The sequence below is a fragment of the Rhinolophus sinicus genome, chromosome 1 (genome assembly GCF_057876585.1).
Source record: "Rhinolophus sinicus isolate RSI-liver-muscle chromosome 1, RSI-T2T, whole genome shotgun sequence".
In the NCBI taxonomy this organism is placed as follows: Eukaryota; Metazoa; Chordata; class Mammalia; order Chiroptera; family Rhinolophidae; genus Rhinolophus; species Rhinolophus sinicus.
This window is the reverse complement of record NC_142501.1, coordinates 213,718,602-213,743,492: the sequence shown is the minus strand read 5'-3', so window position 1 is coordinate 213,743,492 and position 24,891 is coordinate 213,718,602. Positions and strand designations below refer to the sequence as shown.

The 24,891-nt window shown below is 52.9% G+C and overlaps 2 protein-coding genes across 15 annotated transcripts in view; one reads left to right on the top strand and one right to left on the bottom strand.

Moving 5' to 3' along the window:
- The window catches only part of ADD1 (adducin 1), an 87,273-nt gene extending 77,544 nt beyond the window's left edge, over positions 1–9,729 (top strand). For 10 of the 13 annotated variants that reach the window (XM_019711481.3, XM_019711479.3, XM_019711483.3 and 7 more), the window contains 3 exons: positions 2,991–3,147; positions 5,622–5,720; positions 7,831–9,729. In XM_019711481.3, the coding sequence (XP_019567040.3) occupies positions 2,991–3,147; positions 5,622–5,720; positions 7,831–8,174 (600 nt within the window). In that variant the 3' untranslated portion in view covers positions 8,175–9,729. Of the gene's footprint in view, positions 1–2,990; positions 3,148–5,621; positions 5,721–6,346; positions 6,385–7,830 lie in introns of those variants that run through there. The other 3 variants (XM_074320482.2, XM_019711484.3, XM_088793164.1) reach the window with 3 other exon arrangements.
- Positions 9,730–10,105: 376 nt separating this feature from the next.
- SLC75A1 (solute carrier family 75 member 1) lies at positions 10,106–14,230 on the bottom strand. Of its 2 annotated transcripts, none has more exons than XM_019711487.3 (13): positions 14,052–14,230; positions 13,449–13,647; positions 13,243–13,339; positions 12,899–13,002; positions 12,415–12,573; positions 12,172–12,333; positions 11,792–11,900; positions 11,596–11,707; positions 11,285–11,393; positions 11,098–11,188; positions 10,928–10,975; positions 10,755–10,844; positions 10,106–10,530 (listed from the first exon to the last, which is right to left on the bottom strand). In XM_019711487.3, the coding sequence occupies exons 2-13, from the start codon at positions 13,620–13,622 to the stop codon at positions 10,415–10,417; spliced, it is 1,371 nt and encodes a 456-aa protein (XP_019567046.3). In that variant the 5' UTR covers positions 13,623–13,647; positions 14,052–14,230; the 3' UTR covers positions 10,106–10,414. The 2 variants fall into 2 exon arrangements, with proteins under 2 accessions (XP_019567046.3, XP_019567045.3); XM_019711486.3 differs by having other exon boundaries at positions 13,449–13,644; positions 14,052–14,192.
- Positions 14,231–24,891: the final 10,661 nt, after the last annotated feature.

Below are 24,891 nucleotides of genomic sequence, written 5' to 3'. Positions count from 1 at the left end.
TCGGGCCAGTTGCTCATCCAGACAGTTTCAGTTTGCTCTGTCCACTGCTCAGACCTGGGTGTGAATACTGCAGGAAGTGTAGGGGGGGCTCCCTCCCGGCCTGGCTGGCAGGTCGGGGCTCTGGGAGGGGGATTCCTGGTGAGTCCTGAGTCCTCCCCAAGTGCAAACAGCAGGTGAGACTCTGTGAAGGGCATGTCCAGGTGGGATTAGCAGAGGAGGCTGCTGGGCACCGAGCCCAGAGCTCCGTAGAGGAGATGCCCCTTCCATGGCTTCCTGTTCCAGACTTGGTGGTCCGCCCCCCCCCCGCCCTCTTTCGGGTGCTCCGTGCACCTTGGTCTTTTTCCCACCAACACAGCATATTTCACTTATCGGGGAATGTGCTTTCGTGCCTCTGATGTCCTTCCCTGGGGATGTCCCACGTCATTGTGTGTGGACCTTGAAGCACAGAGGACAGGGCTGCTTCTGGAAGGTGGCACTGCTCCTGGCAGCTTACGTTTCTCCTCGACCAGGTGAAAGGACTGTTCATGCCCTATAGATTTCCTCTTTCCAGTAAGGCAGGTGTGTGCATATTTGCTTCCCGTTTGAGAACCTGAGGGTGGCTATTGGGGACTGAGGAAGCTGGGCTTTTCTGGAAGGACTTTCCTTTGCTTCCAACTCTTTCTCACTGGTGGCCGTTGACACAAAGCAGGTGTTGTCTTCTGCCAGAAGAGGGGGCAGCAAGTCGTCCGCCACACCCGAGCTCCAGTGCCAGAGAGCACAGAAGCCCGGCCAAGGCTCTCTGGACTCAGCGTCACGCATGCCAGAGTGAGACCGGAAGTCATTCTGGCCACTTATTGGATTTTGTTACCAGTGAGTTGAGTTGTTAGAGACGAGTGTGTGGAAGTTTATGCTGAGAGCGTCCAGTGCAGGGAGGAACTGTGCTGTCCCATTTGTGCAGCCCAAGCTTCCCTTTCCTGCTGCACCTGTCACTCAGGCCGCGCGTGTCCTGCTGCCACGCTTCATGCTGCATGATAGAAATGGGAGGCAGGCCCACCTTGCAGGCTCACTCTGTGCACTTGGTGTTGAGCACCTGGGGTGTGCGTGGCCCAGCACTGAGAAAGCACATTCAAATCTGTGTGGGTGTTACAGATGAAAATCTGAAGCTCAGAGAGGTCAGGTCAGCAGCCCAGGGTTGCACAGCTTCATTCCACACCAGCTGCCTCAGTCCAGTGTAGAAGTAATAATTAGGCTTCTGTTTTGCTTAGAGCCGGTCGTAGCTAGAAGTGACAGAAGCAGCGGGAGCTTCCGCGTGGCCCCTGGAGGGAGCAGCCATTGCACAGCCTGATTTCTCAGCCCGGGTTGCTCCAGGCGGGGCCTGTTTCTCTCTGCATCTCAAGCATTGCTCTTTGTCCTGACCTCCAGGGTAATAGGATCCCTCTGTCCCCAGATCTGTTCAGAGCTGGTCTTGATGACAGCTTGGCTCTCGCTGAGGAGGGAGCGCGCCCTTGCCACTGGTGGCAGGGACCAGCTGTGTGGCACATGAGGGCCGGGTGTCCTGGCACAGGGACACCCTTGCCTGTCCATGGGGCCTCTCTGTGGCAGTCAGTTCTTGATATTTTGTTCCTTTACTGAGTTTATCATTTGACCTAAGTGAATTTAAGCACTTTTCTCAAACTGCATGTCACCTCTCTGTGTCCCTGGCAGTGATAGGAGGATGCAAATGCAGCTCCCCAAGTTGCTATAGACCTACAGAGTGACAGCACCCACGGGACCTTAGCCGCTGTCAGCCCAACGGGCTCCTCTCGGGATGGTGAAACGGAGTCCTGGGGACAGGAGGGACTTGTCTCGGATTCCTCGCTGCCGAGGGGCACATGGGGATCCGATTCCCTGTCTTGGGGCGGCAGGGCTGCTGCCGAATGACAAACCAGTCGACCCTGGGTCAGGCGTTGTCAAAAGAGGGTCATCTCAGCTCTCGAGGCTCCGAACAAGGTTGCTGATTCCAGCTGGCCCTTTGCTTCTCTCTCCCGGGGTCTGTGTCACTGTCACTGGTGAGTCATGGTGTGAGTGCTCCAGGCACTGTGTCCAGCTTGCAGGACAGGGATTGCTCACCAGGTGCCCCAGGCCTCTGTCTGGCTCTTCTTGTGCACATGGCTGGGACCCTCCCTGAGGGAAGTGCTGATGGACCAGGCCTGGCATCGAAAGGATTTTGGATTCGCCTGTTTTCAGTGGTTTTTGGAAGCTCTCATTAAGTAACGGGAATGTGTGTGAGTTCTGGTTAACTTGCTCAAAAATGAACCCCAGAGCGTTGGGGGCCTAACCAGGCTGTGGGGCACAGACACGTACTGGGGCAGGTGAGTGTGGGGTGTCTCCTCCACTGCCGCCTGGCTCCCTCTCCCCGGGCCAGCTGGAGCCGCTGCCTCCTGGAAGACTGGGCATGGCCTGGGAGCCGCCTTTGTGCTGTGCAGTGCTCTCTGCTTTGCCTGTCTCCAAATTCCCTGTTTTCCAAAGTCCTCAGACAAGTTCTGGGCTTTGGGGACGTTTTGTTATGTCAGTGTCTTGGGAGGTAACCATAAACTGCATGGTCAGAAGAACAGGACGTATCTGTGCTCTTAGAATTGAAGCAGAGCTCTGAGCTACCTTACAGGAGTGTCGTAATCTGTGACATTTTCTGATGTCATGAGAAGGGTACTTGGGTTACAGAGTCCCCTCTTTTATCTGTGTCAATGAGAACATGAGATTCTCACTGAGGTGCTTCTGAAACCTGCAGGTTTTCCTAGGGTTCTTGCCTCCTCTGACATTTATTTTGTAGCATCGAAATTGTGTTTCTCTGTATCCCCTCACTGAAGGCTGTAGCTCAGCCTAGGGCCTAAGGTGATGCCGGGCCGTGTGTCAGGTGTCTGTGTGTCCTGGAAAGCTGGCCCACCCCGCCTTACCTGCAGCCTGGCCTGGAAGGAGGGAGAGTCCTTCCGGGGCCGGGCCCCGGCAGACTGGGCAGCCCTTTTTGTCTGCAGGGGGAGCTGGTGACGGCCTCCAAGGCCATTATCGAGAAGGAGTACCAGCCGCACGTCATCGTGAGCACCGCAGGCCCCAACCCCTTCAACACGCTCACCGACCGAGAGCTGGAGGAGTACCGCCGGGAGGTAGAGCGGAAGCAGAAGGGCCCCGGAGGTGAGTGCTCCCGGGGTGACTGTAGGTGCTGATGAGAATGGTTCCCCACACGAAAGAGAAACCCAGTGTTTGGCTAAGGCCAGAATGTCACTCAGGGCACTTTGGCTCCCTAGTCATTCAGGCGAGTGCCAAAGGAAGTAGATGGTTACACTTGCTCATGAGTGCTCTGGGTAGGGGGGACCCACCAGTACCTGTGTGAGAGACGTCAGAGAGCTCCACGGGACCGCTGCCAGACAGATGTCCTGTGTGCTATCGCAAGGCATGCTGGGTGGGACCCCGCTCCTGAATGCCTCCACCCATATGAGGCTGGTCATGAAGACGTGATGAAAGTGGGGAGAAGGGATGGGGTCCGGGGCTCTGTGGCCTCAGCAGCACCCACAGGCACACTGCCGTCTGGAGGTCTGGGCTGTGGTGGGCGGTGCTCCTGCCTCCAGCGGGACCTCCGTCCGCAGTGAGTGATCGGGACAGCCATCCGGACGGTCAGCGGAAGCCAGTCTCTGTGCACTTGAAGTCAGTCAGCACTTGGCCACATGCAGGACTTCTCTCTGAAAGTTGCACTGCGAGGCCTCCTTTGATTCGTACATTCTCATTAATACTCACGGGTCATTTCTGAGCAGTTACATTGCCAGGCGCCGTGAACGCTGCACCTGCATTTATTTCATCCAGTCCTCACAGTAACCCTGAGAGATGGGCCTGTTTCCACCAGTTAGAGAGTCAAAGCAGGTCCCCAAGAACAACGTTGTGCATCCCAGGAAGACCCTGGACACAGACGTGCTCCCTCCAGGAGGCTCACGCTGCCATCTGCAGGGTGTTGAGCTGTAGCCACAAAGCTTCCCCTCACGTTGGAAGCGGGGACCACGCTTCTTCCTTGTTAGCCCCCTGGGAGTCAGCCTTCCTGAAGGGACGGCCCACAGGGTGCCGGGCGGCGGTTACCCCGCTGGGCCGATGGCGGTTGCCCTGGGAACTGCTCGTGGACAATCTCCGTTTTGCCCCAGGTTAAATTTTTTTAGTCTTGTTTTAGACCAACTAAATGCGTTATGTAGCTGCGATTGAAATTTGAGTTGTGCAAAAAAACTCTTGCTGAATTGTTTTTCAGTATGTGTTATACTGTCACCGCCTGTCACTTTCTGTCAGCTGTGCATTGACATTAAGCCTCATGCACATCAGCCAGCTCAGGGGAGCCCGCTCTCCCAGCCAGCACAGCGAGCTCTGACTCCGATCGTCTGCCTTGAGTGGCGCACGCCACGCAGACAGCTCTGAGAGCCGTGGCGGCCACTGCCTGCCTCAGAGTAAGAGCTAGAGAGCTGTTGGGCCTCAGGCCTAATCCCAAATCCTGTGCACACGTGAGTGTATGTGTGCCCTTCGGACCAGACCCTCCCAGTGTCTGGGAAAGCTGGATTTCTTTTTTCTATTTTGACCTCATCTGCAAGACACAAGGTTCTGTTCATGGGAGGCTCCCATTGGGAGGGCAAGTAAGTGGATGGGACAGCCGTGCCCACGCTCTGTGAGTGGGAGTGCCGGCCAGGACCCTGCCAGGAGGACCCCGCCTGGCACTGGCCCTTGGCATGGGCGAGGGGGTGGTGGTGTACCGCAGGTAAAACTCCGGCTGGCTGCCAAGGTGAACACCTCAAGGAGAGGAAAGCGAGCCTCGGGCAGGAGGTGGAAAGACCACTGTACATAGACACCTGGTTTCTGGGAAGTAGCCGCAGGCCCTGGGGGCTTTGGGAGGCAGGTCTGCCTCAGATCAGAGGCCCTGCTGATGGGAGCAGCTTGTTCAAAATACGGGCCTTCCTGATCCTACGCTAGTAATATACAAGTTTCAATGACAGAAGGAGAGTTAAGGAGTCAGGATAATACTGGGGTGTTTTTCCCTGATGAGAGGTAGACTGGGAACTTCCTGGATCCTGGGTTGTAGTCCCTGTAGTTTTTCCCCTGGCCCTTATCAGTATATTGTACTTGAGAAAAGGAAAATACGCAGTTGCCAAGTTTAAATTACTGGTAGAAAACGCTCTGCATAAAAAACTAAAACCTAAGTAATGCTTACAAATAGTCCTGTGAGGCGGCGAGGCAATGCAGGTGCTGGGGACCCAGGGCTGCCTGCTCAGCAGCACAAGAGGCGGGACGACGACGCGGCCAGGGGCTTCTCGTTAGGGGACAGAGGGCAGGCCAGGGGTCACCAGTGTGTTGCAGAGGCATCTCCAGCAGACTGTCTTGGGAATAAGAATAGAAATTAATTTTATATCCAGAGTTGGTTAAATCTTTCTGAAATTCAGATCCTCACCCCCTCTTTTGGGGAGGAATGTGGAAAAGGAAGGAGCCAGCCGTGGCTGTGAGCCCTTCTTGGTCCCTTGGATGCACTCCCGGAAGCCCTGTTCTCCTTGAGGCAGCTGATGGGCCGGGCAGGGGGCTGCCTGCCCTTGAGGAGGGTGAAGGCACATGGCAGTGTCTCCTTCTCACCTTGTGTTCACCTATAGAGAGTCCGGATGGGACCGGAGAGCAGAAAGAGAGCATTCCTCCGGAGCACCCTGCCGCCCCCCAAACTCCCCCCAGCACCCCCGTCAAGCTGGAGGAAGGTGAGCTCGGGGGTAGGGGCGAGTGCATGGCCCTGTGTTCACTGGCATCCATGGGGATCGGGGTGGGGCAGCTTGGTGTTTTTGTGGAAGGAGAGCGACTGTGTGGCAGTAGTTGAAGTGGCACTAACACGGACGTTTGCATTTGCATGGAAACCCGAGTTCCCCTGGCCCCCTCTGCTCCTGTGTGGGCTCTGTCCTGCGTAATTTGAGGCAAAACAGATTCGTTAGTGAGATGTCGCAACAAGGCGGGAGGCCGTAGTCTGCAGTTGGAACCCACCTTCGCTTATGTCGATTTCGCCCACTGCTTGCACATTTCCTAAACCTTACTCTGCTCGGATTTACGCCTCCGGAAACGTCTTCCATGCGTCTGGGCTACTCGCCACGTCAACCAGTCCATGCAGAGCGTGGCCTCCACTGGCCTGTCAGACCATGCAGTGCGTGTCTGTGGCGTGTGGCTTGTGTGTCTGTCCCTGGGTCTTGTACGTCGCGCTTCCCGTGTCTGTTGGGAGCCTGTGGCTCACCTCCCACCCCACTCTGTCCACAAGAATGGCCCGGCCATTCTCCTTCTGTAACCCAGTGGCTGTGACTGTACTTGTGCTTTTCTCTTCTTGTGGCTGCGTTGCCAGCGGGAGGTGGATGTGCTAAAGAGTACCTGTTACCATAGTAAGTACCGCGCCGTCCTGTTACCCTGTAAGTACCGCGCCTGGCCCTGTGCTGTCCAACCCCAGCTCCCCCGCGCTTTGCCTCATTCTCCTGCCTCTTTGTTGCTTGTTACGTTTTGTTTTCTGTTTATTCAGAATAAAAACAGAGGGCTGCCCACCCCCCGCCTTTGTACCCAGTTCCTCCATTCTGGGCAGTGGCCTTCCTGGGAGGGGCTCGGTCACCTGAGAGCTGTGTGGTGGGCAGCCTGCCCTCAGGGCTCCCACCGACCAAGGGGGTGGTTCTCAGAGCCCTGTGGGTCCCGAAAGTTCCAGAGGGCATGTTTGTCCTGTCAGCCTTCTCAAGACTCGTGATTGCTGGGTGGGGAGACCCAGATCCAGACTCGGTCCGGGCCCGGTGGGATTTTGCCACCTTCTGCATGGGGGTTGAATGGGTTTGGACCTTTGCTTAAACTCAGTGCTTGAGCTTAATTTGAGTCGAGCAGAAGAGTGACATTGGCACCATTTTTCAATGTAACATTTGGTCCAATGATGAAAGTTTCCCCGAGCGTCCACAGGAAGCCTCTGCATGCTTCAAAGAAGGACCCCTGACTTCCTCCTGCAGGGTGGGCGAGCTGGCCTCCCAGAGCCAAGCGCTAAGTTGTGTTGGGTCAGTGCCGTCACCTCCTGATGTCTGCCTCACCTTAAGTACTAAACCCTAATCTGCTCATCGCTTGTAACTTTGTAGGCTATTTTAAAAAATCTGCAAAATTGGTTTCCCTGGTCAGTGTGACTCTCTGGTGATGGGAACGTTCACTGCAAACCAGCCCTCCGGCTGTTTCTTTAAGGCTTTATGTTGTGTTCTTTTTGTTTCCATGTTCAGACTGTTCCATGGCTTGGTTTTTGCTCCTATCCCTTACCTTACATCGCATCCCCTTACCTTTCATTGATTCTCCCGACGTGGCTTTGATTTGTTTGCTGTTGATGTTGCACGTGGGTTTGGGAGTTACCTCACGGTTTTTTGCTCAGGCTGCCGGTGTTTTCCATGATTTTCTCTTTGGGGAGACCAGGTGTTGTGGACCCAAATTTAGTCTTAATTTCAGGACTTCTAATACATGCCCTTTAGGGTTCTAGAGCAAACCTCGTTTCAAGAGTTTAACGCAGACCATTTACCCCGAAAATGTTCCCAGCTTGCCTTGACCACTCTGGGGACAGAGGCCTTGGGACTGAGCCCGCTTTTGTCAGCAACTTCCAGGAGGAGGAGCTAAACCCACCACGATGCAGTCTGGTGTGCGATGGGCCGCATCCAGCCTCCCGTTAGAGTGGAACTGACTTAGTTTCTTATTCTCGTTTTGGTAAAACCCTGCAGTCAGTACAGTGGCAGTTTCTGTGCAGGGCCTGGCCTCCCAGGAGGCCCCGCTTTGGGGCCTGGGCAGGTGCCTTTAACGCCCTCTCTCCCGCCCGCCCACCAGACCTGCCGCCGGAGCCCATTTCCGGAGACGACAGTGATGCCGCCACTTTTAAGCCAACTCTCCCTGACCTGTCCCCTGATGAGCCTTCAGAAGCGCTTGGCTTCCCGACATCGGAGAAGGAGGAAGAGGGCCTTTGTGAAGCCCGTGGCCCTCCAGACCCCACCAGGTCCCCCCCAGTGGCCAGCCCCGAGCCAGCCCCAGCCCAAGTGGCTGAAGAGGCCGCCTCCCCAGCTGCCGATGACCCCGGCAGCGATGGGTCTCCAGGCAAGTCCCCGTCCAAGAAGAAGAAGAAATTCCGCACCCCCTCCTTCCTGAAGAAGAGTAAGAAGAAAGGCGACTGCTGAAGGCCCGTCTCGCACAGACCGATGCCACCACTGTCCCCAATTGTGTCCTGTGTTGTCGTCTTGTGTGATGGAATGCAAACAACCCTCCCCTCCATGTAGCTAGAGCTCCCCTCCCGCTGTGACCAGCCCCATGCGGACGGCGCTAACGTGCGCTCAGGGACCTTCCCGGGGCCCTCAGCCTCAGGTCCTGCGGGAGACCTGGTCCCCATGTCCCCCTCCGCGACCTCTCAGCCTGCTCCTCAGTGACGCACTCTCCCCAGGGCGTTAAGTCGTCGGTCTGGCTGGACGGACAGAGTCCTGCCGGTCTGCCCTTGACCTTTCTTGCTCTCCTGTCGTGAAGTGACCCGTGCTGTCTGCTAGGCTCCCCTTGACCCCAAGGCCTCAGGTGACTGAATCAGATGCTTCCTGCTGGCATTACCTCCTCAGTGATCGCACTTTGTTCATACACAAAGCCTCAGCCCTGTGAAAACACCCGTGTGCCTGCCAGGGGCCCAGGGCACCGTGCCGGCCTTCGAGAGGCGCGTTGGGGCTGAGCCGGACACCCAGCAGCAGACAGGCCTGTGGACACCCTCTGCAACGTATGCACGGTCTCCCCGATTACCCCGCGGCCAAAACCCGTCAGGGCTCAGTTTCTCACTCACTGCGATCTCTAGATGCCTGTCATGGGGAAGGTACATCAGGAGGGGGAAGAATCCTTTCTAGAATTTTCTTTCAGCAGATTTGTAGTTCACCCTATCTTTCTGACTGAACGTGAAGGGCCACTTTTTGCTTTAGTTTGCTCAAGGGCCTGCCGCAGACTGCTGTAGAACAGCATTCACCTGGTGGGGGGACCTTTCACTACTGAAAAGGATCTACTCTTCCCTTAACTCAGCCTGAGATACCCTGGTTTTGATAAAGGGTAGCTCAAGGCAGAAGTTGGCCCTGGTGGTCCCCACCTGACATCATGCCCCCCGTCACGCATGGAGCCCTCACTTGCTCTCCTTTCCTCACCGGTGTCAATTTTCACTTAACTCAGATCTCTGGAAAAAGCGTAAAGCTGCTTAGTGGGAACTAGCAGGTGGCCAGATGGACTCCTGAGGTGACTCGTTCTAGGAGCTGCCCGGTGCCAGCCTGAGGAGGTGCGGGCAAGCCTGCCTGTCCCCAAGACAGGCCCCCTGGGCAGGGGGAGGGGCCCTTGGTGGACCTGGTGCAAGACGAGGGCTCAGGTCCCACGGACTGGACACCCAAGCAGGACCTGAGGCTGGCTGCATGGCACCGACCACTGCTTCGAGCTTACTGACAAGCAAGCTGCTTTTCTTCTGTGTCGTTTTGTCGCCAAGGTATGTTCAAGTTCCCACCATCACCCTGTCCTTCCGTTAACCGTGGACTCTTCCTTTGTCCCTTCCTTTTCCCCACATATGCATTGAATTTAATTTTACTTTTGTAGTTTATTTTAACTCTTTGTATTACAACATGAAGTGTAGTCGCATATATGGACACAGGCTTGGGAGGGCAGGCCTGCGTCCGTCCTTCATTGTAACACGTTTTACTCACAAATAAAATTGTTTAAGCAGTTTCCTTGTCTAAACCTGGGAAGCAGTTTTACATTTTAATTCCTTTTCTTCGTCCTTTTAAAATAGAACTTTACGCAAGTTTGTCTCATGTCCCAAAAAAGACCCCAAAGCGGGTCTCCCTCCCACTTTCTCTCCCCCCCACTCCGGTTCAAGCCGTTGTTTCTCAGTGTAGTTGTGTAGGACGCAGCTCCCTGGCCCATGTTGGTGTCACCTGGCCGGTGCTGACCCATCTTGGAGGGGCCTGCATCTGACTTCCTCCCTTCGCCATGTGCAGAAGACACAGGCTGGGCCGGGCCCTCTGGTCTGCAGGCTCGAGAGCCATCCCACTCTCCCCGGGGGTGGTGTGTGTTCAGGGAAGCCGTGCACTGGAAAAAGGCACTTGGTATAAAATAGCTGCTTTATTTTGTCATTCAGATGCCAGACGGACACCCTGTGTTGCTGGGTGGAAAACCAGCAAATCAAAAGCCCGGAAGGTTTCGGAATCCCTGGCCCCACTCTGTGCAGTAGGCAGGGCTGCCCAGGTCCCTCTCACCAGGGAGTAGGAAGAGGAGTGTCAGGCCCCCTGGACCTCCCTGGCTTGGGCTCCAGGGATAAGGGAAGGGTCAGGCCGGCAGTGGGGAGTGGTCTTGGCCCGAGCCTTCCACTTTTCTGCCTCAGCTCCCCCAGCCTGAGGCTGGGCTGGCTCAGCTACTCGGCCTTGAGTATCTGTGCTGGAGGTCTCAGATTCCGCAGAAGGAGGAAGGGGAGCAGGAAGAGTCCTGAGCACACGGTGAAGCAGGCCGGGGCCCCCGCCAGCCAGTATCCTGGGGAGAGACAGCCTGAGCAGTGACCTGGACCCCCACCCCTACCCCCTACCTAGCAGCGCGAGGATGGGAGGGCTGAGCTGTGGGGTTAAGTGCCCGGAACTGAATAGGCAGGAGCAGACGCAGGCCGCTGACAGAGGCCTGCACCAGGAGCCAGCAGCCCCCCCGGGGGCTGGCCACCAAGGGTGCACAGTGCGCCCCAAGTGCTATTCAACCGCCCTCACCTGAGGCAGCCACCATGGGCCCCACCGCTCTGGCCAGGGCACCCAGACTCCGAAGCGTGCCCATGACTGTGCCCTTCTGCCCAGGTGAACCTGTATGGGAGGGGACAGACCATCAGGTGCCAGCCAGCCTCCCACCTGGGACGGCCTCAGTCAAAAAAAAAAGGGCTTCTCACCATAGCCGGCGACCACGGAAGACAGGCAGGGCACCACAACAGCAGCAGCTGGCAGGGGACATCAGTGAGGCGCCCGTGAGCCCAGAGGAGAGCCAGCGGGCTTGGGAGCTGGAGGGATTCGCAGCCACCAGCCCCCTACTGCGCCCCTCACCCTGGCAGGGCTCACTCACCGAAGGAGTAGAGCAGCAGTCCCAGTCCCAGCACGGGCAGCGTGTGCCCCCAGCCGATGAGGAGGAAGGCGGGAACAAGCAACAGGATGGCCTGTGGGCGGGCACAGTGGACCTTAGGACCCACCCCTATTGCTCCAGCAGAGCCCAGCATACCGCCTGCCCCCCACTTCCGGGGGAGCCTCCATACCCGTTTCACAGCTGCAATTTCCCGGCCAGGGCTGATCCGCCGGGCGTAGGCGCCCTGGATGGTGGCCATGGTGAGGCCGATGAAGAAAAACATCTTTCCCTGCTGCAGGCTGAGGGGGGGTGGTGGCCCTTAGCGCCCAGCCCTGCTGGCCAGCTGCCCACCCCTGCTCCAACACGCAAAGCCAGGGAGCCTGGGTGACAGTCACCGCCCGCCCGTTTCCTGGGCTGGGCCCCAGGGGATGGGCCTGGGCAGGAGCCAGCCCTGGAGGGGGGGTCCCCAGGCAGGGTCCTTCGAGGGGCCCACACTCCCACCTGCTGAACTGGAAGCGCTGGTGTGCAAGGAAGCTCAGCGTGTACTCCAGGCCCGAGAACAGGAAGAGGTAGAGGAAGTAGACCAGGCCGAGGCGGCGTAGGTGGCTGAGCCCTGGAGCAGCGGGAAGGGCTGTGAGCTGTGAGGGTCCACAGCTCCACGCAGCCGGGCCCACCCTCGGGAGGGGCCATGCCTTACTTTCTCCAGAGGGTGGGTCCTGGCCCCGGGCCACAGCTGAGAAGCGGAGCAGGGCCAGGGGGCTGAGCAGGTCGGCAGCAGCTCGGAACCCCAGGGTGATGGAGGGCGCCTGGAGGGAGCAGAACTGGAGAGGCCTGCGGGGGGCTGGAGGCTCCCCTGGCAGCCTGGGAACAGGTGTGACCTGAACCTGCTCAGCACCTGCGCCCTGCAGGTCCCCAGCCAGCCTGGCCTTCAGTCCACCTGCCAGGCCTAGAGGACAGCAGGAGAGGACAGCCCAGCCTGCCTGGCACCTGGGAGTGGCACAGGATGGGCATCCTGTACGCCCATGGGACCAAGACCCCAGCCCGGGACCTGTCAGAAGTTTCTGCGTCCCACCTTACCCGCTTCTCCGGGGGCAGCGTCTCCGGCAGGAAGCAGAAGAGGAACAGCAGGTCAGAGACTGCGAAGAGCAGGGCCAGCCAGGGCGCCATCTCCACGGGCAGGGACGCGCCCAGCATGGGACCCAGTGTGAAGCCCAGCGAAAAGGCCACCCCGATGACTGCCTGCGGAGGAGGCCGCCTGAGCCAGGAGGGAGACCTGAGCCCTGGAGGCCCCCGGCCCCTCATCCCCGTGTGCGCACTCACCATGCCTCGGCTGCGGGCCGGAGGTGAGCCCAGGTCGGCGACGATGGCTGTGGAGAGGCTGACATTCCCCTTGCTGATGCCACCGATCACCCTGGATGCCAGGAAGGCCGCGAAGCTCTCCGAGGCAGCCCACACAGCGTACGAGGTGGCCAGACCTGCCTGCATCAGGGCAGGGCCAAAGGGCAGGCACGGTCACTTGAAGCCGGGAGGGGCCCAGAAGCTGGGCCAGCAAACCCAGCAACACCCCTGGGATCCTGCCCTGTTCTGGGATAGCCAAGGGCCACTTGTGTTCCCATTGTCCCGTGGGTGCAGGAGCAGCTGCAGGACAGCCTGGCTTAGACACAAGCTACCGCCCCATCAAGCACCACCCCCAGGTGGCCAATGAGGGGCCCACAGCTGACCCCTTGCTCCCCAGAGAGCTGCTGGCAGGGCAGGAGAAGGCTGTATGCTCCTGCCCTCCCCGCCAGCCTATGGGCACCCATACCAGGGACAGCAGCATCATCGGGCGCCTCCCCAGGCAGTCTGAGATGGCTCCCGTGAGCGGTGCTGTGAGGAACTGCAAGACGGAGAAGACCGAGCCAATCAGACCTGGAAGACAGAGGTCATGGTCACCACACCTCATGCTCAGTCCCCAAGGGTCTGGTCACACTGGCCCTGTACTCCCAGGCCATGGACCTGAAACGGAAGTGGCTCCAATACAGTGGATGGACACTCAGTAAGCAGAGAGGGAGCACAAAGGCGTGGACAAGGACCTGGCATTGACAGGACCCCAGGGAAGGAGGGAAGATAGGACGCTAGGGGCCTCCAGCGTGGGGCTCAGGGCCATACCTCCGAACAGGACACTGTTGTACCTCTTCTCCACTGGCATCCCGATGGCTGCAGCAAACCAGTCCACCCCTCGCTGCCACGAGCCATAGAGAGGGTCCTGGGGGACAAGGTAAGGTGACAAGGGCTGGGGAAGTCCCTGACGGGCCAAGGGCAGTGGGCAGCCACTGTGGGGGTCAGGGGCATCAGGACACGGGGGGTGGGCTCACGCGGGCTCGGCCATGGCTCTCCAGCAGGCCAGGCAGCAGGGGAAGCAGCAGAGTGAAGGCCAGCAGGTCCAGCAGGAGGCCGAGGAAGACCACAGTGACCACGCGCGCCTCGGACGCCAGCTGCTGGCGGATGGGTGGGCGCGGAGTGCAGCTCCCGCCGGCTCCCCAGCCCATGATGGGGGCGCTCCGATCCGGCCTGCTGGGGGTGTGGTGGGTCTGCATGAGGGCACCTCGGTACCCCAGCCCCAGATGCCTACCCTACCACGGGGAAAACTGAGTCCCCAGCTACCGGCATGCCCCAGCCAGCTAAGCGAGCACCCCGTCACACAACACGAGGGTCCTTCTGTGCACCCTCTCTCTGACCGCCAGCAGGAAACTCAGGCTGCGGGGATTGCGCAAGGAAACCACAGCCACCGAAGCCAACCGTCCCAAGGGGCTGGGGTGGGGGCATCGCGGCCCCAGGCAGCACCCCACCCCACCCCGCCGCCCCTCGTCGTCCTGCGCAGCTGGCAGGGAAACTGAGGCCCGGTGGAGGGCGGGATCTCTGCGGACTAGGAGGGCATCCCCGAGCACCGAGGAACACAACCCAAGCCAGTCCCGTACCCGGGCTCGCCTGCTGGGCGGGGTCGCGGAACGCACACTGGACGCTGGAGTTCCCCGCCGGGAACCACGCGCCCCGCTCCGCCCCGAATCTGGTGCGGCCGACGGACTGACGGATGGATGGGTAGAGGGACGCGGAAGGGACCGCCTGGCACGCTGCCGGCGGCGGGGCGGGCGCTCAGATCACGCCACGCCCCCGGAAGTGGCGGTCTGCGCGCTCGCTCTTCCTGCTGGAGCGGTCTCAGCTCGCAGGCGGGCGCGGCAGGCAGGCCTTCGATTCTCCGGTTCTACCCCGCCGCCCGGGCCCCAGGCCACTGCTGGGTGGTGGCGCCCCTGCGAGGCTCCAGGCTACGTCCAGGACGGGGTCTGGCAGCAGCGTCCGGCGGGTCGTGGACCTATTTCTGCAGGGCCGATGCGGCCCGAGACCCCTTTCAAGGGTCGCTGGGGACGGGGTAGAGGTCTCCTGCCACCCATCCCGCAGTTGCTGAAATCTGGCGCTGGAGAGGGCGGGTTCACAACCGAATGTGTTGACAGGCCACATTCCCATTTGCCCCCCAACCTCTGCCCGACGGGGGCGACCCTCTCTCCAAGGACCTCTAGGCCTTGGGTCCTCTCCCCTGCAGGGCTGTATGGTGGGGCCCATTCCTGGGGTCCTCATTGCAGCCTCCACTGCCAGTTTGGGTGCCTTACCACAGACTGTCATCCACCAATACAGCAGCCCCAGCCTGGGGCTGGCAGCGTGTGGCTTTGACCACACATGGGAATCTGGGTTGGACTGTTTCTTCTTGTGGGGCTGAGCCTGAAGTCCCAGGCAGGTGGAAAGAGGGACCTGAGGTCAGGAACAGAGACCACTGAAAGCCACAGGCTCCAGCTGCCATGTGGGCCGCTCCTCCTGGGGTCACGGGAAGGAGCTGTTGCTCTCCTTGGGGCACACTCACACCTGGCCCAGGGCTGGAGTAGGAGACCCCAGAGCAGCTGAACGAGCTCTGGACATCAGCACCTGGCCAGCACCACCTTCACTTCCCTTGCATCTTCTAAAATTCAGGCCACTCGCCAACCCTAACCGGAAACTAATGGGGAAGGTAGTTCTAGGAAATGAAGTTCACCTTCCAAGGTGACGTGTGACCAAGCACCAGTCCACTCTGGTCAGCTTGGCAGCCACACACCCCTCTTTATACTACAAGCAGAAGAAAACCCACTAGCTCTCTCCCCAAAGAAGACTCGACGTCTCTTTTCCACGCTTGGGTGATGTTCATTTTCTCCCAGGTGAGCCATGCTCCCGCTTTGAGTAGCCTGTAACTTGAGATGGAAGATTTACTTCGTTAACACTTCTTACATTAGATGATAGAGGAATGGCAGAGGGGAAGGAAGAGGGTTGGATAATACATATGCAAATGTATTCATACCGCAATGCTAACAGTCTTGCTCTAGGCACCTAATGGTCTTTCACTTCCCGCAGCCCACACCAGACTTTGGGGCCTGGCAGACAACACGCGGATGGTCCTTTGTTCTTTTTATTTTATTTTATTAGTTTCAGGTGTACAAAACAACATAATGATTAGACATTTACACCCCTCACAAAGTGATAGCCCCCCCAAGTCTACTACCCCTCTGACATCGTATATAGGTGCTACAATTCCATTGACTCTATTCCCTATGCTGTACTTTATGTCCTGTGAATATGAACACACACACAGGTGTACACACACACACACACACACACACACACACACGAGTATATTGGAGTTGACATTCAGTATTGTTCTACTTCAGCTTCAGGTGCACAGCGCACTGGTGAGGCATCTACACAGTCTGTGAAGTGATCCCCCCGATAAGTCCAGTACCCATCTGGCACCCCACATAATCTGTACAACATTATTGATTATATTCCTCAAACTGTATTTCACATCCCCATGACTATTTTGTGATTACCAATATGTGCTTTCTAATCCCCTCACCTTCTCCCCATCCCCCAACCTCCCCTCCCATCTAGCAACCATCAGTTTTTTTCTCTGTATCTCTGAGTCTATTTCTGTTTTGTTTGCTCATTTATTCTGTTCTTTAGATTCCACATATAAGTGAGACCATATGGTATTTGTATCTCTGTCTGACTTATTTCACTTAGCATAATAGGGTATTGCAAATGGTAAGATTTCATTCTTTTTATGGTAGAGTAATACTCCACTGTACGAATGTACCACAATTTCTTCATCCAATCGTCTATTGATAGGTATTTCGGTTTCAGCTATTGTGACTAGCGCTGTGGTAAACATAGGAGTTTATCACATGTATATGTATATGTATATACATATATACATATATACACACATACGTATATACACCCATACATATACATATACACACACACACACATATATATATATACACACACACACATATATTTTTACACACATATACATGTTTTCAAATTAGTGTTTTGGGTTTCTTTGGATAAATACCCAGGAGTAGAATTGCTGCGTCATAAAGTAGGTTCTATTTTTAATTTTTTAAGGACCCTCCATACAGTTTTCCATAGAGGCTGCACCAATTTGCAATCCCAACAGTGAACGATGGTTCCCTTTTCTCCACAGCCTCGCCAATACTTGTTGTCTGTTGATTTATTGGTGATAGTTATTCTGACAGGTGTGAGGTGGTATCACATTGCGGTTTTTATTTGCATTTCTCTAATGATTAGTGATGTTGAGCATTTTTTCATATGTCTGTTGGCCATCTGTATGTCCTCTTCGGAGAAACGTCTCTTCATGTCCTCTGCCCATTTTTAAGTTGCATTGTTTGTTTTTTGTTGTTGAGTTGTATGAGTTTTTTTTTAAATAAATTTTGGATATTAGATGTATCATTGGCAAATATCTTCTCCCACTCAGTAGGATGTCTTTTTGTTTTGTTGATGGTTTCCTTTGCTGCGAAAAGACTTTTTAGTTTGATGTAGTCCTATTTGTTTATTTTTTTTCTTTAATTTCCCTTGCCTGAGGTAACGTATCAGTAAAAATATTATTAAGGATAATGTCTGAGAGTTTATTTCCTATTTTTTCTTCTAGGAGTTTTATGGTTTGGGGGCTTACATTTAAGTCTTTAATCCATTTTGAGTGGTCCAGTTTCATTTTTTGTATCTGTCCAGTTTTCCCAGCACCATTTATTAAATAGACTGTCGTTACCCTAATGTAAATTCTTGCTTCCTTTGTCATAGATTAAATGACCATATAGGCATGGATTTATTTCTGGGCTTTCTATTCTGTTCCATGGATCTATGTGTCTATTTTTATGCCAATACCATGCTGTTTTGATTACTATAGCCTTGTAGGTAGCATGATACCTCCCGCTTTATTCTTTCTTTTTTTTTATTGGGGAACATTGGGGAACAACGTGTTTCTCCAGGGCCCATCAACTCCAAATTGTTGTCCTTCAACCTAGTTGTGGAGGGCGCAGCTCAGCTCCAAGTCCAGTTGCCATTTTCAATCTTTAGTTGCAGGGGCTCAGCCCATGATCCCATGCAGGAATTGAACCGACCACCTTGTTGCTGAGAGCTCGCACTCTAACCAGCTGAGACATCTGGTCGCCCCTCTGGAAGCTCAGCGGCAGCTCATTGCCTTCAGTCTAGTTGTGGAGGGCGCAGCTCACTGGCCCCTGTGGGCATTGAACCGGCGACCCTGTTGTTCAGATCTCGCGCTCTAACCAGCTGACCCATCCGGCTGCCCCCCGCTTTATTCTTAATTCACAAGATTGCCATGGCTATTTGTGGTCCTTTATGGTTCCATACGAATTTTAGGATTATTTGTTCTAGTTCTGTGAAAAATGCGATTGGTATTTAGATATGAATTGCACTGAATCTATATATTGCTTTGGATAGTATGGGCATTTTAACTCTATTAATTCTTCTGATCCATGAGCATGGTATGTGTTTCCATTTATTTGTATCTTCCTTAACTTCTCTCTTCAGTGTCTTACAATTTTCTAAGTAAAGGTCTTTTACTTCCTTGGTAAATTTCCTGCTAATTATTTTATTTTATTGATGCAATTGTAAATGGGGTTGTTTTATTAATTTCTCTTTCTGATACTTCATTATTGGTGTATAAAAATGCAACCGATTTCTGAATATTAATTTTGTATTCGGCTACTTTACTAAATTAATTTATCAGTTCTAATAGTTTTTTTGGTGGAATCTTTGGGAGTCTTTCTATATAGTATCATGTCATCTGCAAATAATGATAATTTTACCTCCTTTCCAATTTGGATGCCTTTTATTTTTCTTTTCTGGTTGCTGTGGGTAGAACTTCCAGTATTATGCTAAATAAAAATGGTGAAAGTGGGCATCCATGTCTTGTTCCTGATCTTAAGGGAAATGCTTTTCGCTTTTCCTATTGAGTATATTAGCTGTGGGTTTGTCATATATGGCCTTTATTATGTTGAGATATGTTTCCTCTATTCCCACTTTACTGAGAGTTTTTTGCTTTTTGTTTTTGTTTTCGTTTTCCCCTTCTTCCGCTTCCCCCTCCCCCATTCCAGTTCAAGCCATTGTTTCTCAGTCTAGTTGTGTAGGACACAGCTCCCTAGCCTATGCTGGTATTATGAGCCTTGCGCTCCCCCTGGCTGAGGCAGTTGGTCACCGGTCGTTGGTCGGCAGCTCACGGCAGCTCTTGCCGCTGCTGGCTGCCCGCGCTGGCCACCGGCTGCTCATGGCAGCACACGGTAGCCCGTGGCAGCACACAGCAGCCTGCGGCAGCTCACAGCAGCCCAGCTCCAGGGAGAGCCATTGTTCACAATCTTAGCTGTAGAGGGCGCAGCTCACGGGCGCATGTGGGAATCGAACCGGCAACCTCGGTGTTAGGAGCATGGTGCTCCTAACCTGAGCCACCAGGCCAGCCCCTGTTTTTTTTTGTTTTTTGTTTTTTATGGATGCTGGATTTTGTCAAATGCTTTTTCTGCATCTATTGATATGACCATGATTTTTATTTTTCATTCTGTTTATGTGGTGTATCACGTTAACTGATTTATGGATATTGAACCAAACTTGCATACCAGGAATGAATCCCACTTGATCATGGTGTATGATCTTTTTAATGTATTGCTGAATTCAGTTTCCTAATATTTTGTTGAAGATATTTGCATCTATGTTCATTAGGGATATTGGCCTATAGTTTTCTTTTTTTGTAATATCTTTGTCTGGTTTTGGGATCAAGGTAATGATGGCCTCATAAAATGGGCTTGGGAGCTTTCCCTCCTTCTGGATATTTTGGAATAGTTTGAGGAGAATAGGTGTTAATTCTTTTTTGGATGTTTGGTAAAATTCACTGTGAAGACATCTGATCACCAGTCTGTTCAGATTTTCTGTTTCTCTGTGAATCAGCCTTGGAAGATTCTATACTTCTAAGAATTTAGCCATTTGTCCAGATTGTCTAATTTCTTGGCGTTGGTTGCTCATAATATTTTCTTAAATTTTTTTTTGTATTTCTGTGGTGTCGGTTGTCATTTCTCTTTCATTTCTGATTCTATTTATTTGGGTCCTCTTTCTTTTTTTCTTGATGAGTCTAGTTAAAGGTTTGTCAATTTTGTTTATCATTTCAAAAAACCAGCTCTTGGTTTCATTGATCTTTTGTATTTTTTTTGTTTGTTTTTGGTCTCTACTTTGTTTATTTCCACTCTGATCTTTATTATTTCCTTCCTTGTACCCACTTTCGGTTTATTTTGCTGTTCTTTTTCCAGTTCCCTTAGGTGTAAGGATAGACTATTGATTTGAGATTTTTCTTGTTTCTTTAGGTAGGCCTGCATTACTATAAATTTCCCTCTTAGGACTGCTTTTGCTGTGTCCCATAGATTTTGGGTCATTGTGTTTTCATTTTCATTTGTCTTAAGGTTTATTTTGATTTCTTCCTTGATCTCATTATTGACCCATTCATCAGTAGCATGTTATTTAGTCTCCATGTATTTGTGTGTTTTTCATTTTTTTTTAAAAAAAAGATTTTATTGGGGAAGGGGAACAGGACTTTATTGGGGAACAGTGTGTACTTCCAGGACTTTTTTCTAAGTCAAGTTGTCCTTTCAATCTTAGTTGTGGAGGGTGCCGTTCAGCTTCAAGTTGTTGTCCTTTCAGTCTTAGTTGTGGAGGGCGCAGCTCAGCTCCAGGTCCAGTTGCCATTGCTAGTTGCCGGGGCACAGCCCACCATCCCTTGTGGGAGTCAAACCAGCAACCTTGTGGTTGAGAGGACGCGCTCCATCCAACTGAGCCATCTGAGAGTTCAGCGGCAGCTCAGCTCAAGGTGCTGTGTTCAATTTTAGTTGCAGGGGGTGCTGCCCACCATCCCTTGTGGGAGTCGAGGAATTGAACTGGCAACCTTGTGGTTGACAGGATGCGCTCCAACCAACTGAGCCATTTGGGGCGCAGCTCAGCTCAAGGTGCTGTGTTCAACCTTAGTTGCAGGGGGAAGAGCCCACCATCCCTTGTGGGACTCGAGGAATTGAACCAGCATCCTTGTGGTTGAGAGCCCACTGGCCCATGTGGGAATCGAACCGGCAGCTTTCGGAGTTAGGAGCATGGAGCTCTAACCGCCTGAGCCACTGGGCCGGCGCATGTTTTTCATTTCTTTTCTTGTAATTGATTTCTAGTTTCAATCTTTTTAAATGTATTGAGACTTGTTTTGTGCCTAGCATGTGGTCTATCTTGGAAAATGTTCCATGTGCACTTGAAAAGAATGTATATTCTCCTGCTACGGGGTGAAATTCTCTAAAAATATCAATTAAATCCATCTTGTCTAATGTGTCATTTACAGCCAATGTTTGTGTGTTGATTTTCTGTCTGGAGGATCTGTCCATTGGTGTTAGTGGTGTATTAAAGTCCCCTACTATGATTATGTTACTGTTGATCTCTGCCTTTATGTCTGTCAATATTTGTTTTACATATTTAGGTGCTCCTATGTTGGGTGCATAGATGTTTACTAGGGTTATGTCCCTTGTGAGATTGATCCCTTTATTATTATGTAATGTTCTTCTTTGTCTTTTATTATAGTCTTCGTTTTAAAGTTTATTTTGTCCAATATAGCTATGGCTACCGAGCTTTTTTTCTCATTTCCATTTGTGTGAAACATCTTTTTCCATCCTTTTCCTTACAGTCTCTGTGTGTGGCTTTGATCTGAGGTGGGTCTCTTGTAGACAGCATATGCATGGGTCTTGTTTTCTTATGTACTCAGCTACCCTATAGCTTTTGATTGGAGCATTTACTCCATTTACTTTTAAAGTGATTATTGATAGGTACATAATTATGCCATTTTTATATTTTTTTATCTTCATTAGTTTGTTTTCTCCTTTCTTCTGCTTAAAGAAGTCCTTTTACATTTGTTGAATTCCTTTAGCATTTTCTTATCTGGGAAGCTCTTTATCTCGCTTTCAATTTTAAATGATAGCCTTGCTGAGTAGAGTCGTCTTGGTGTAGGCTCTTGTTTTGCATCGCTTTGAATATTTCCTGCCACTCCTTTCTGGCCTGCCAGGTTTCTGCTGAGAAATCAGCTCAGTGTTATGGGGGCTCCCTTATGAGTAACTCGTTGTCTTTCTCTTGCTGCTTTTAGGATTCTCTCTTTGTCTTTAACTTTCGCCATTTTAACTATGATGTGTCTTGGGTGGGCCTGTTTGGGTTCATCTCGTTTGGGACTCTGCACTTCCTAGGCTTGTATGTCTGTTTCCTTCACCAGGTTAGGGAAGTTTTCAGTCATTATCTGTTGAAATAGGTTCTCGATCCCTTGCTCCCTCTCTTCTCCTCCTGGTACCCCTATGATTGAATATTGTTGCACTTGATGTTGTGTCACAGGTCCCTTAAACTATGTTCATTGTTTTTTTTTTTTTTTTTTCATTCTGATTGGGTGTAGTCTGTTACCTTGTCTTCTAAATTGCTGATTTGATCCTCTGCGTCATCTAATCTGCTGTTGATTCCTTCTAGTGTGTTCTTCGTTTCGGTTATTATATTTTTTATTTCTGACTGGTTCTTTTTTATGGTTTCTATGTCCTTCTTTATGCTTGCTATTTCTTTGTAGAAATCCTCACAAAGTTCCTTAAGCATTGTTATAATTAGTGTTTTAAACTCTGTCTCTGGTGGGTTGGTTGCCTCCATTTCATTTAGATCCATTTCTGAAGGTTTCTTCTGTTTTTTTATTTGAGACGTATTTCTTTGTTTCATCATTCTGGTTGCCTTTCTGTGTTTGCTTCTATGTATTAGGTAGCTCTCCTGTGTCTCTGTCTTTGCTGGGTGGCCTTATGTAGCTGTGTCCTGTGTAGTCCAGTTGCGCAGTCTCCCTAATCTCCTATGTGTGTGTCCCAGGAGTGTCCCTTGAGTGTGTCATGTGTGTTCTCCTGTTGTATTTGAGCCTTGATTGCTTTTGGTGTCTCAGTGGGTGGGACTGACTCCCAGGCTGAGGATTAGCTATGCCCACAGTGTATGAGCTCCTATGAGGGGGCTTACCCTTCAGAGGAGGCTTCACCCTTGCAGGCTCTTGTGCCTGTTGAGACCTGTCCTTTGGGTTTGCAACTTGTGGGGTAACCGGGTACTTTTCTGGTGTGGTCTGAAGCTGGCCTCTGGGTTCTGGGTGTGTTATTTCTGGTGTCTGTTGGTGGGGGGAGGGGGGTCATGTGCAGCCCAATTTCAGCTTTGCCTGTTACTAGACCATGGCTACTTGGTAGGAGTCTCAAAGCTGTATGTGGTTGGCTGATACCTGTGCTGGACCTTGATGCATGTGGGGGTGGCCTTGCTGTGAATCTAGACTGGTCGCCACTAATAGTGGGCTTGAGAAAGCTTAGCAAAAGGTCCAGGGCCCCCAAGGCCTATTGCTACCTGCCAGCTACCCGTCAGGCCCAGCCATTGAAAGAGCCTCCTTAGGTGTGTGTGCTGGGCTGGTTGACCTGGTGTTAAGAGTGCCCTCGGCAATGCTGGGCACGGTGGAGTTCAAGGAACTCATGAGATGTTACCGGTGATTTTTACAATGTTAATGTAGCTTCAGCTCTTACGCCAGTACCTGGCCTGTGACCACCTTGCACAACTCACCGAGAACACTGCAGCAAGGCACTGCCTCAGACTCGCAAATTCCTGAGAACTGCCCCTGGTGCAGTTTTTGAGTCACTGTCCATCAATATCTTCCTGGGCCGTTGCAGGTTGTCTGCTATTGTGAAAGACCTGCTCGGTTTGTGGGGGTGGGGCCAGTCACCGAGGTACCCCTAGTGCCCCTGGAAATACAGCTCTAGGTGGGCGGGGCAGGGTCCCAGGGAGGTAAGGGGTGTGGTCGGCTGTTTCTACAAAGTCAATGCAGTCTTAGGTGCTGGATTGGTGACCACCCCACAAAAACGCCCTGAGAACACTATGGCCAGCCAATGCCCGTTGACGCTGTGGCACAGGTCTTGGGTTACTGCCACTGGCAAACATTTCCTATGCTGCCACAGGCCCTTCGCTCTCTTTAAACAGGTTTCCTTCAGCCTGTGGGGCGGGGCCAGCAGCCCAATAGTCATTTTCCAGTGATGTAGCAGCAGCGGTTTGGAGGGTAGGGACCCAGGGTGTCACCAAGGCGGTGCGCACATGCAGATTCCACCAGACCAATGCGGTTCCAGACCTGCCCCTTTGGGGGAGGGCTTAACTCTGAAAAGGTGGCGCCTTCTTGTAGGCCACATGTGTGTCAGGCTCTACATAGGGAGAACAGCGGTTCCCGTCCCTCCAGCTCCCGCACTGAAGCCACGCAACTCAGTCTTTCCCCACATGTTCTTGGGCCTCCCGATCTGCCACCCCTCCATCAGAGACCAGGTGAGTGCCTACGAGCAAGCAAGTCTGTGTGCCAGCTCCATAGAGGGGCGTCTGGGTTTCCAGCCGCCTTCTGCCCCACTTGGAAGGGAAGACCGAGTCCTTGCTGATTTTCACTGTCAGATGCCATGGGAACTCCTCTTCCTGGCACAGGACCCCTGGGCTGTGGAGCCTGGCGTGGGGCTGGGGGCTACCCCCTTCAGAAGGGACCTCTGCCACCGAAGTGTCCCTCCCGGCATTCAACCTCTGTGGGATTGGGGTCAACCCATTTCACGTCCCTGCCCCATACCAGTCTCGATGTGGCCTCTTCTTTATATCCTTATAGCGGTTCTGTTCAGCGAGTGTTCAGATGATTCTTGAGGTTGACTATTCTATACAGTGGTACCCTGGTTTTCGATCACCTCCATTGATGAACGTGTTGGTTTACAAACACCGTAATTTTATGGATTATGGTATCATTAGATAGTAAAATTCATGCTAAATTTGCAGTTTTAGGGGTTGATTTTAAAGGTCTGGAATGGATTAATCCATTTTGCATTACTTTCTATGGGGACACCGTGCCTCGGTTTTCGAACGTTTCAGAACTCGAACGGTCTTCTGGAATGGATTACATTGGAAAACCAAGGTACCAGTGTAATTCACTTGTAATTTTGGTGTGGTCCTGGGATGCAGCAGGCACCGCGCTGACGTCCTCTGCCACCTCGGCCCTCTCTCGGTCCTTCATTACAAAGCTCCTGATTTGTGCAGAGGATGAGAAGCAGCCCTTTAACTTACGAGCTTGCGACCTTCATCAGACTGCCGAGTGTCTTCCAACTTATTCTGACTCAAAACTTAAGACTCCTGGGTCAGTGCAGATGCAGCCCAAGAACTCGCACCCCCTTCCAAGGCAGCCCAGCACTTAGGGGAGCAACACCCGGCACCCTAAAGCATCAGAGGAAGACTGGATTAGGGCAGTGCCAATCTGGGCTGTTAGGATGCTGGGCTTCTGGGCGATTTTGTTCTCTGATTTCTAAAGTGTTTGCAACCTTACTTTAATTTATATGTTAAATAACACTCTGA

Coding starts and splice junctions, on each gene's coding strand:
- SLC75A1 (XM_019711487.3), bottom strand. CDS start 13,622: ATGGGCTGGGGAGCCGGCGGGAGCTGCACTCCGCGCCCACCCATCCGC. Junction 11,189..11,284: donor AAATTGCAGCTGTGAAACGG/GTATGGAGGCTC, acceptor GCCCGCCCACAG/GCCATCCTGTTGCTTGTTCC. Junction 10,976..11,097: donor ACTGCTGCTCTACTCCTTCG/GTGAGTGAGCCC, acceptor GTCCCCTGCCAG/CTGCTGCTGTTGTGGTGCCC.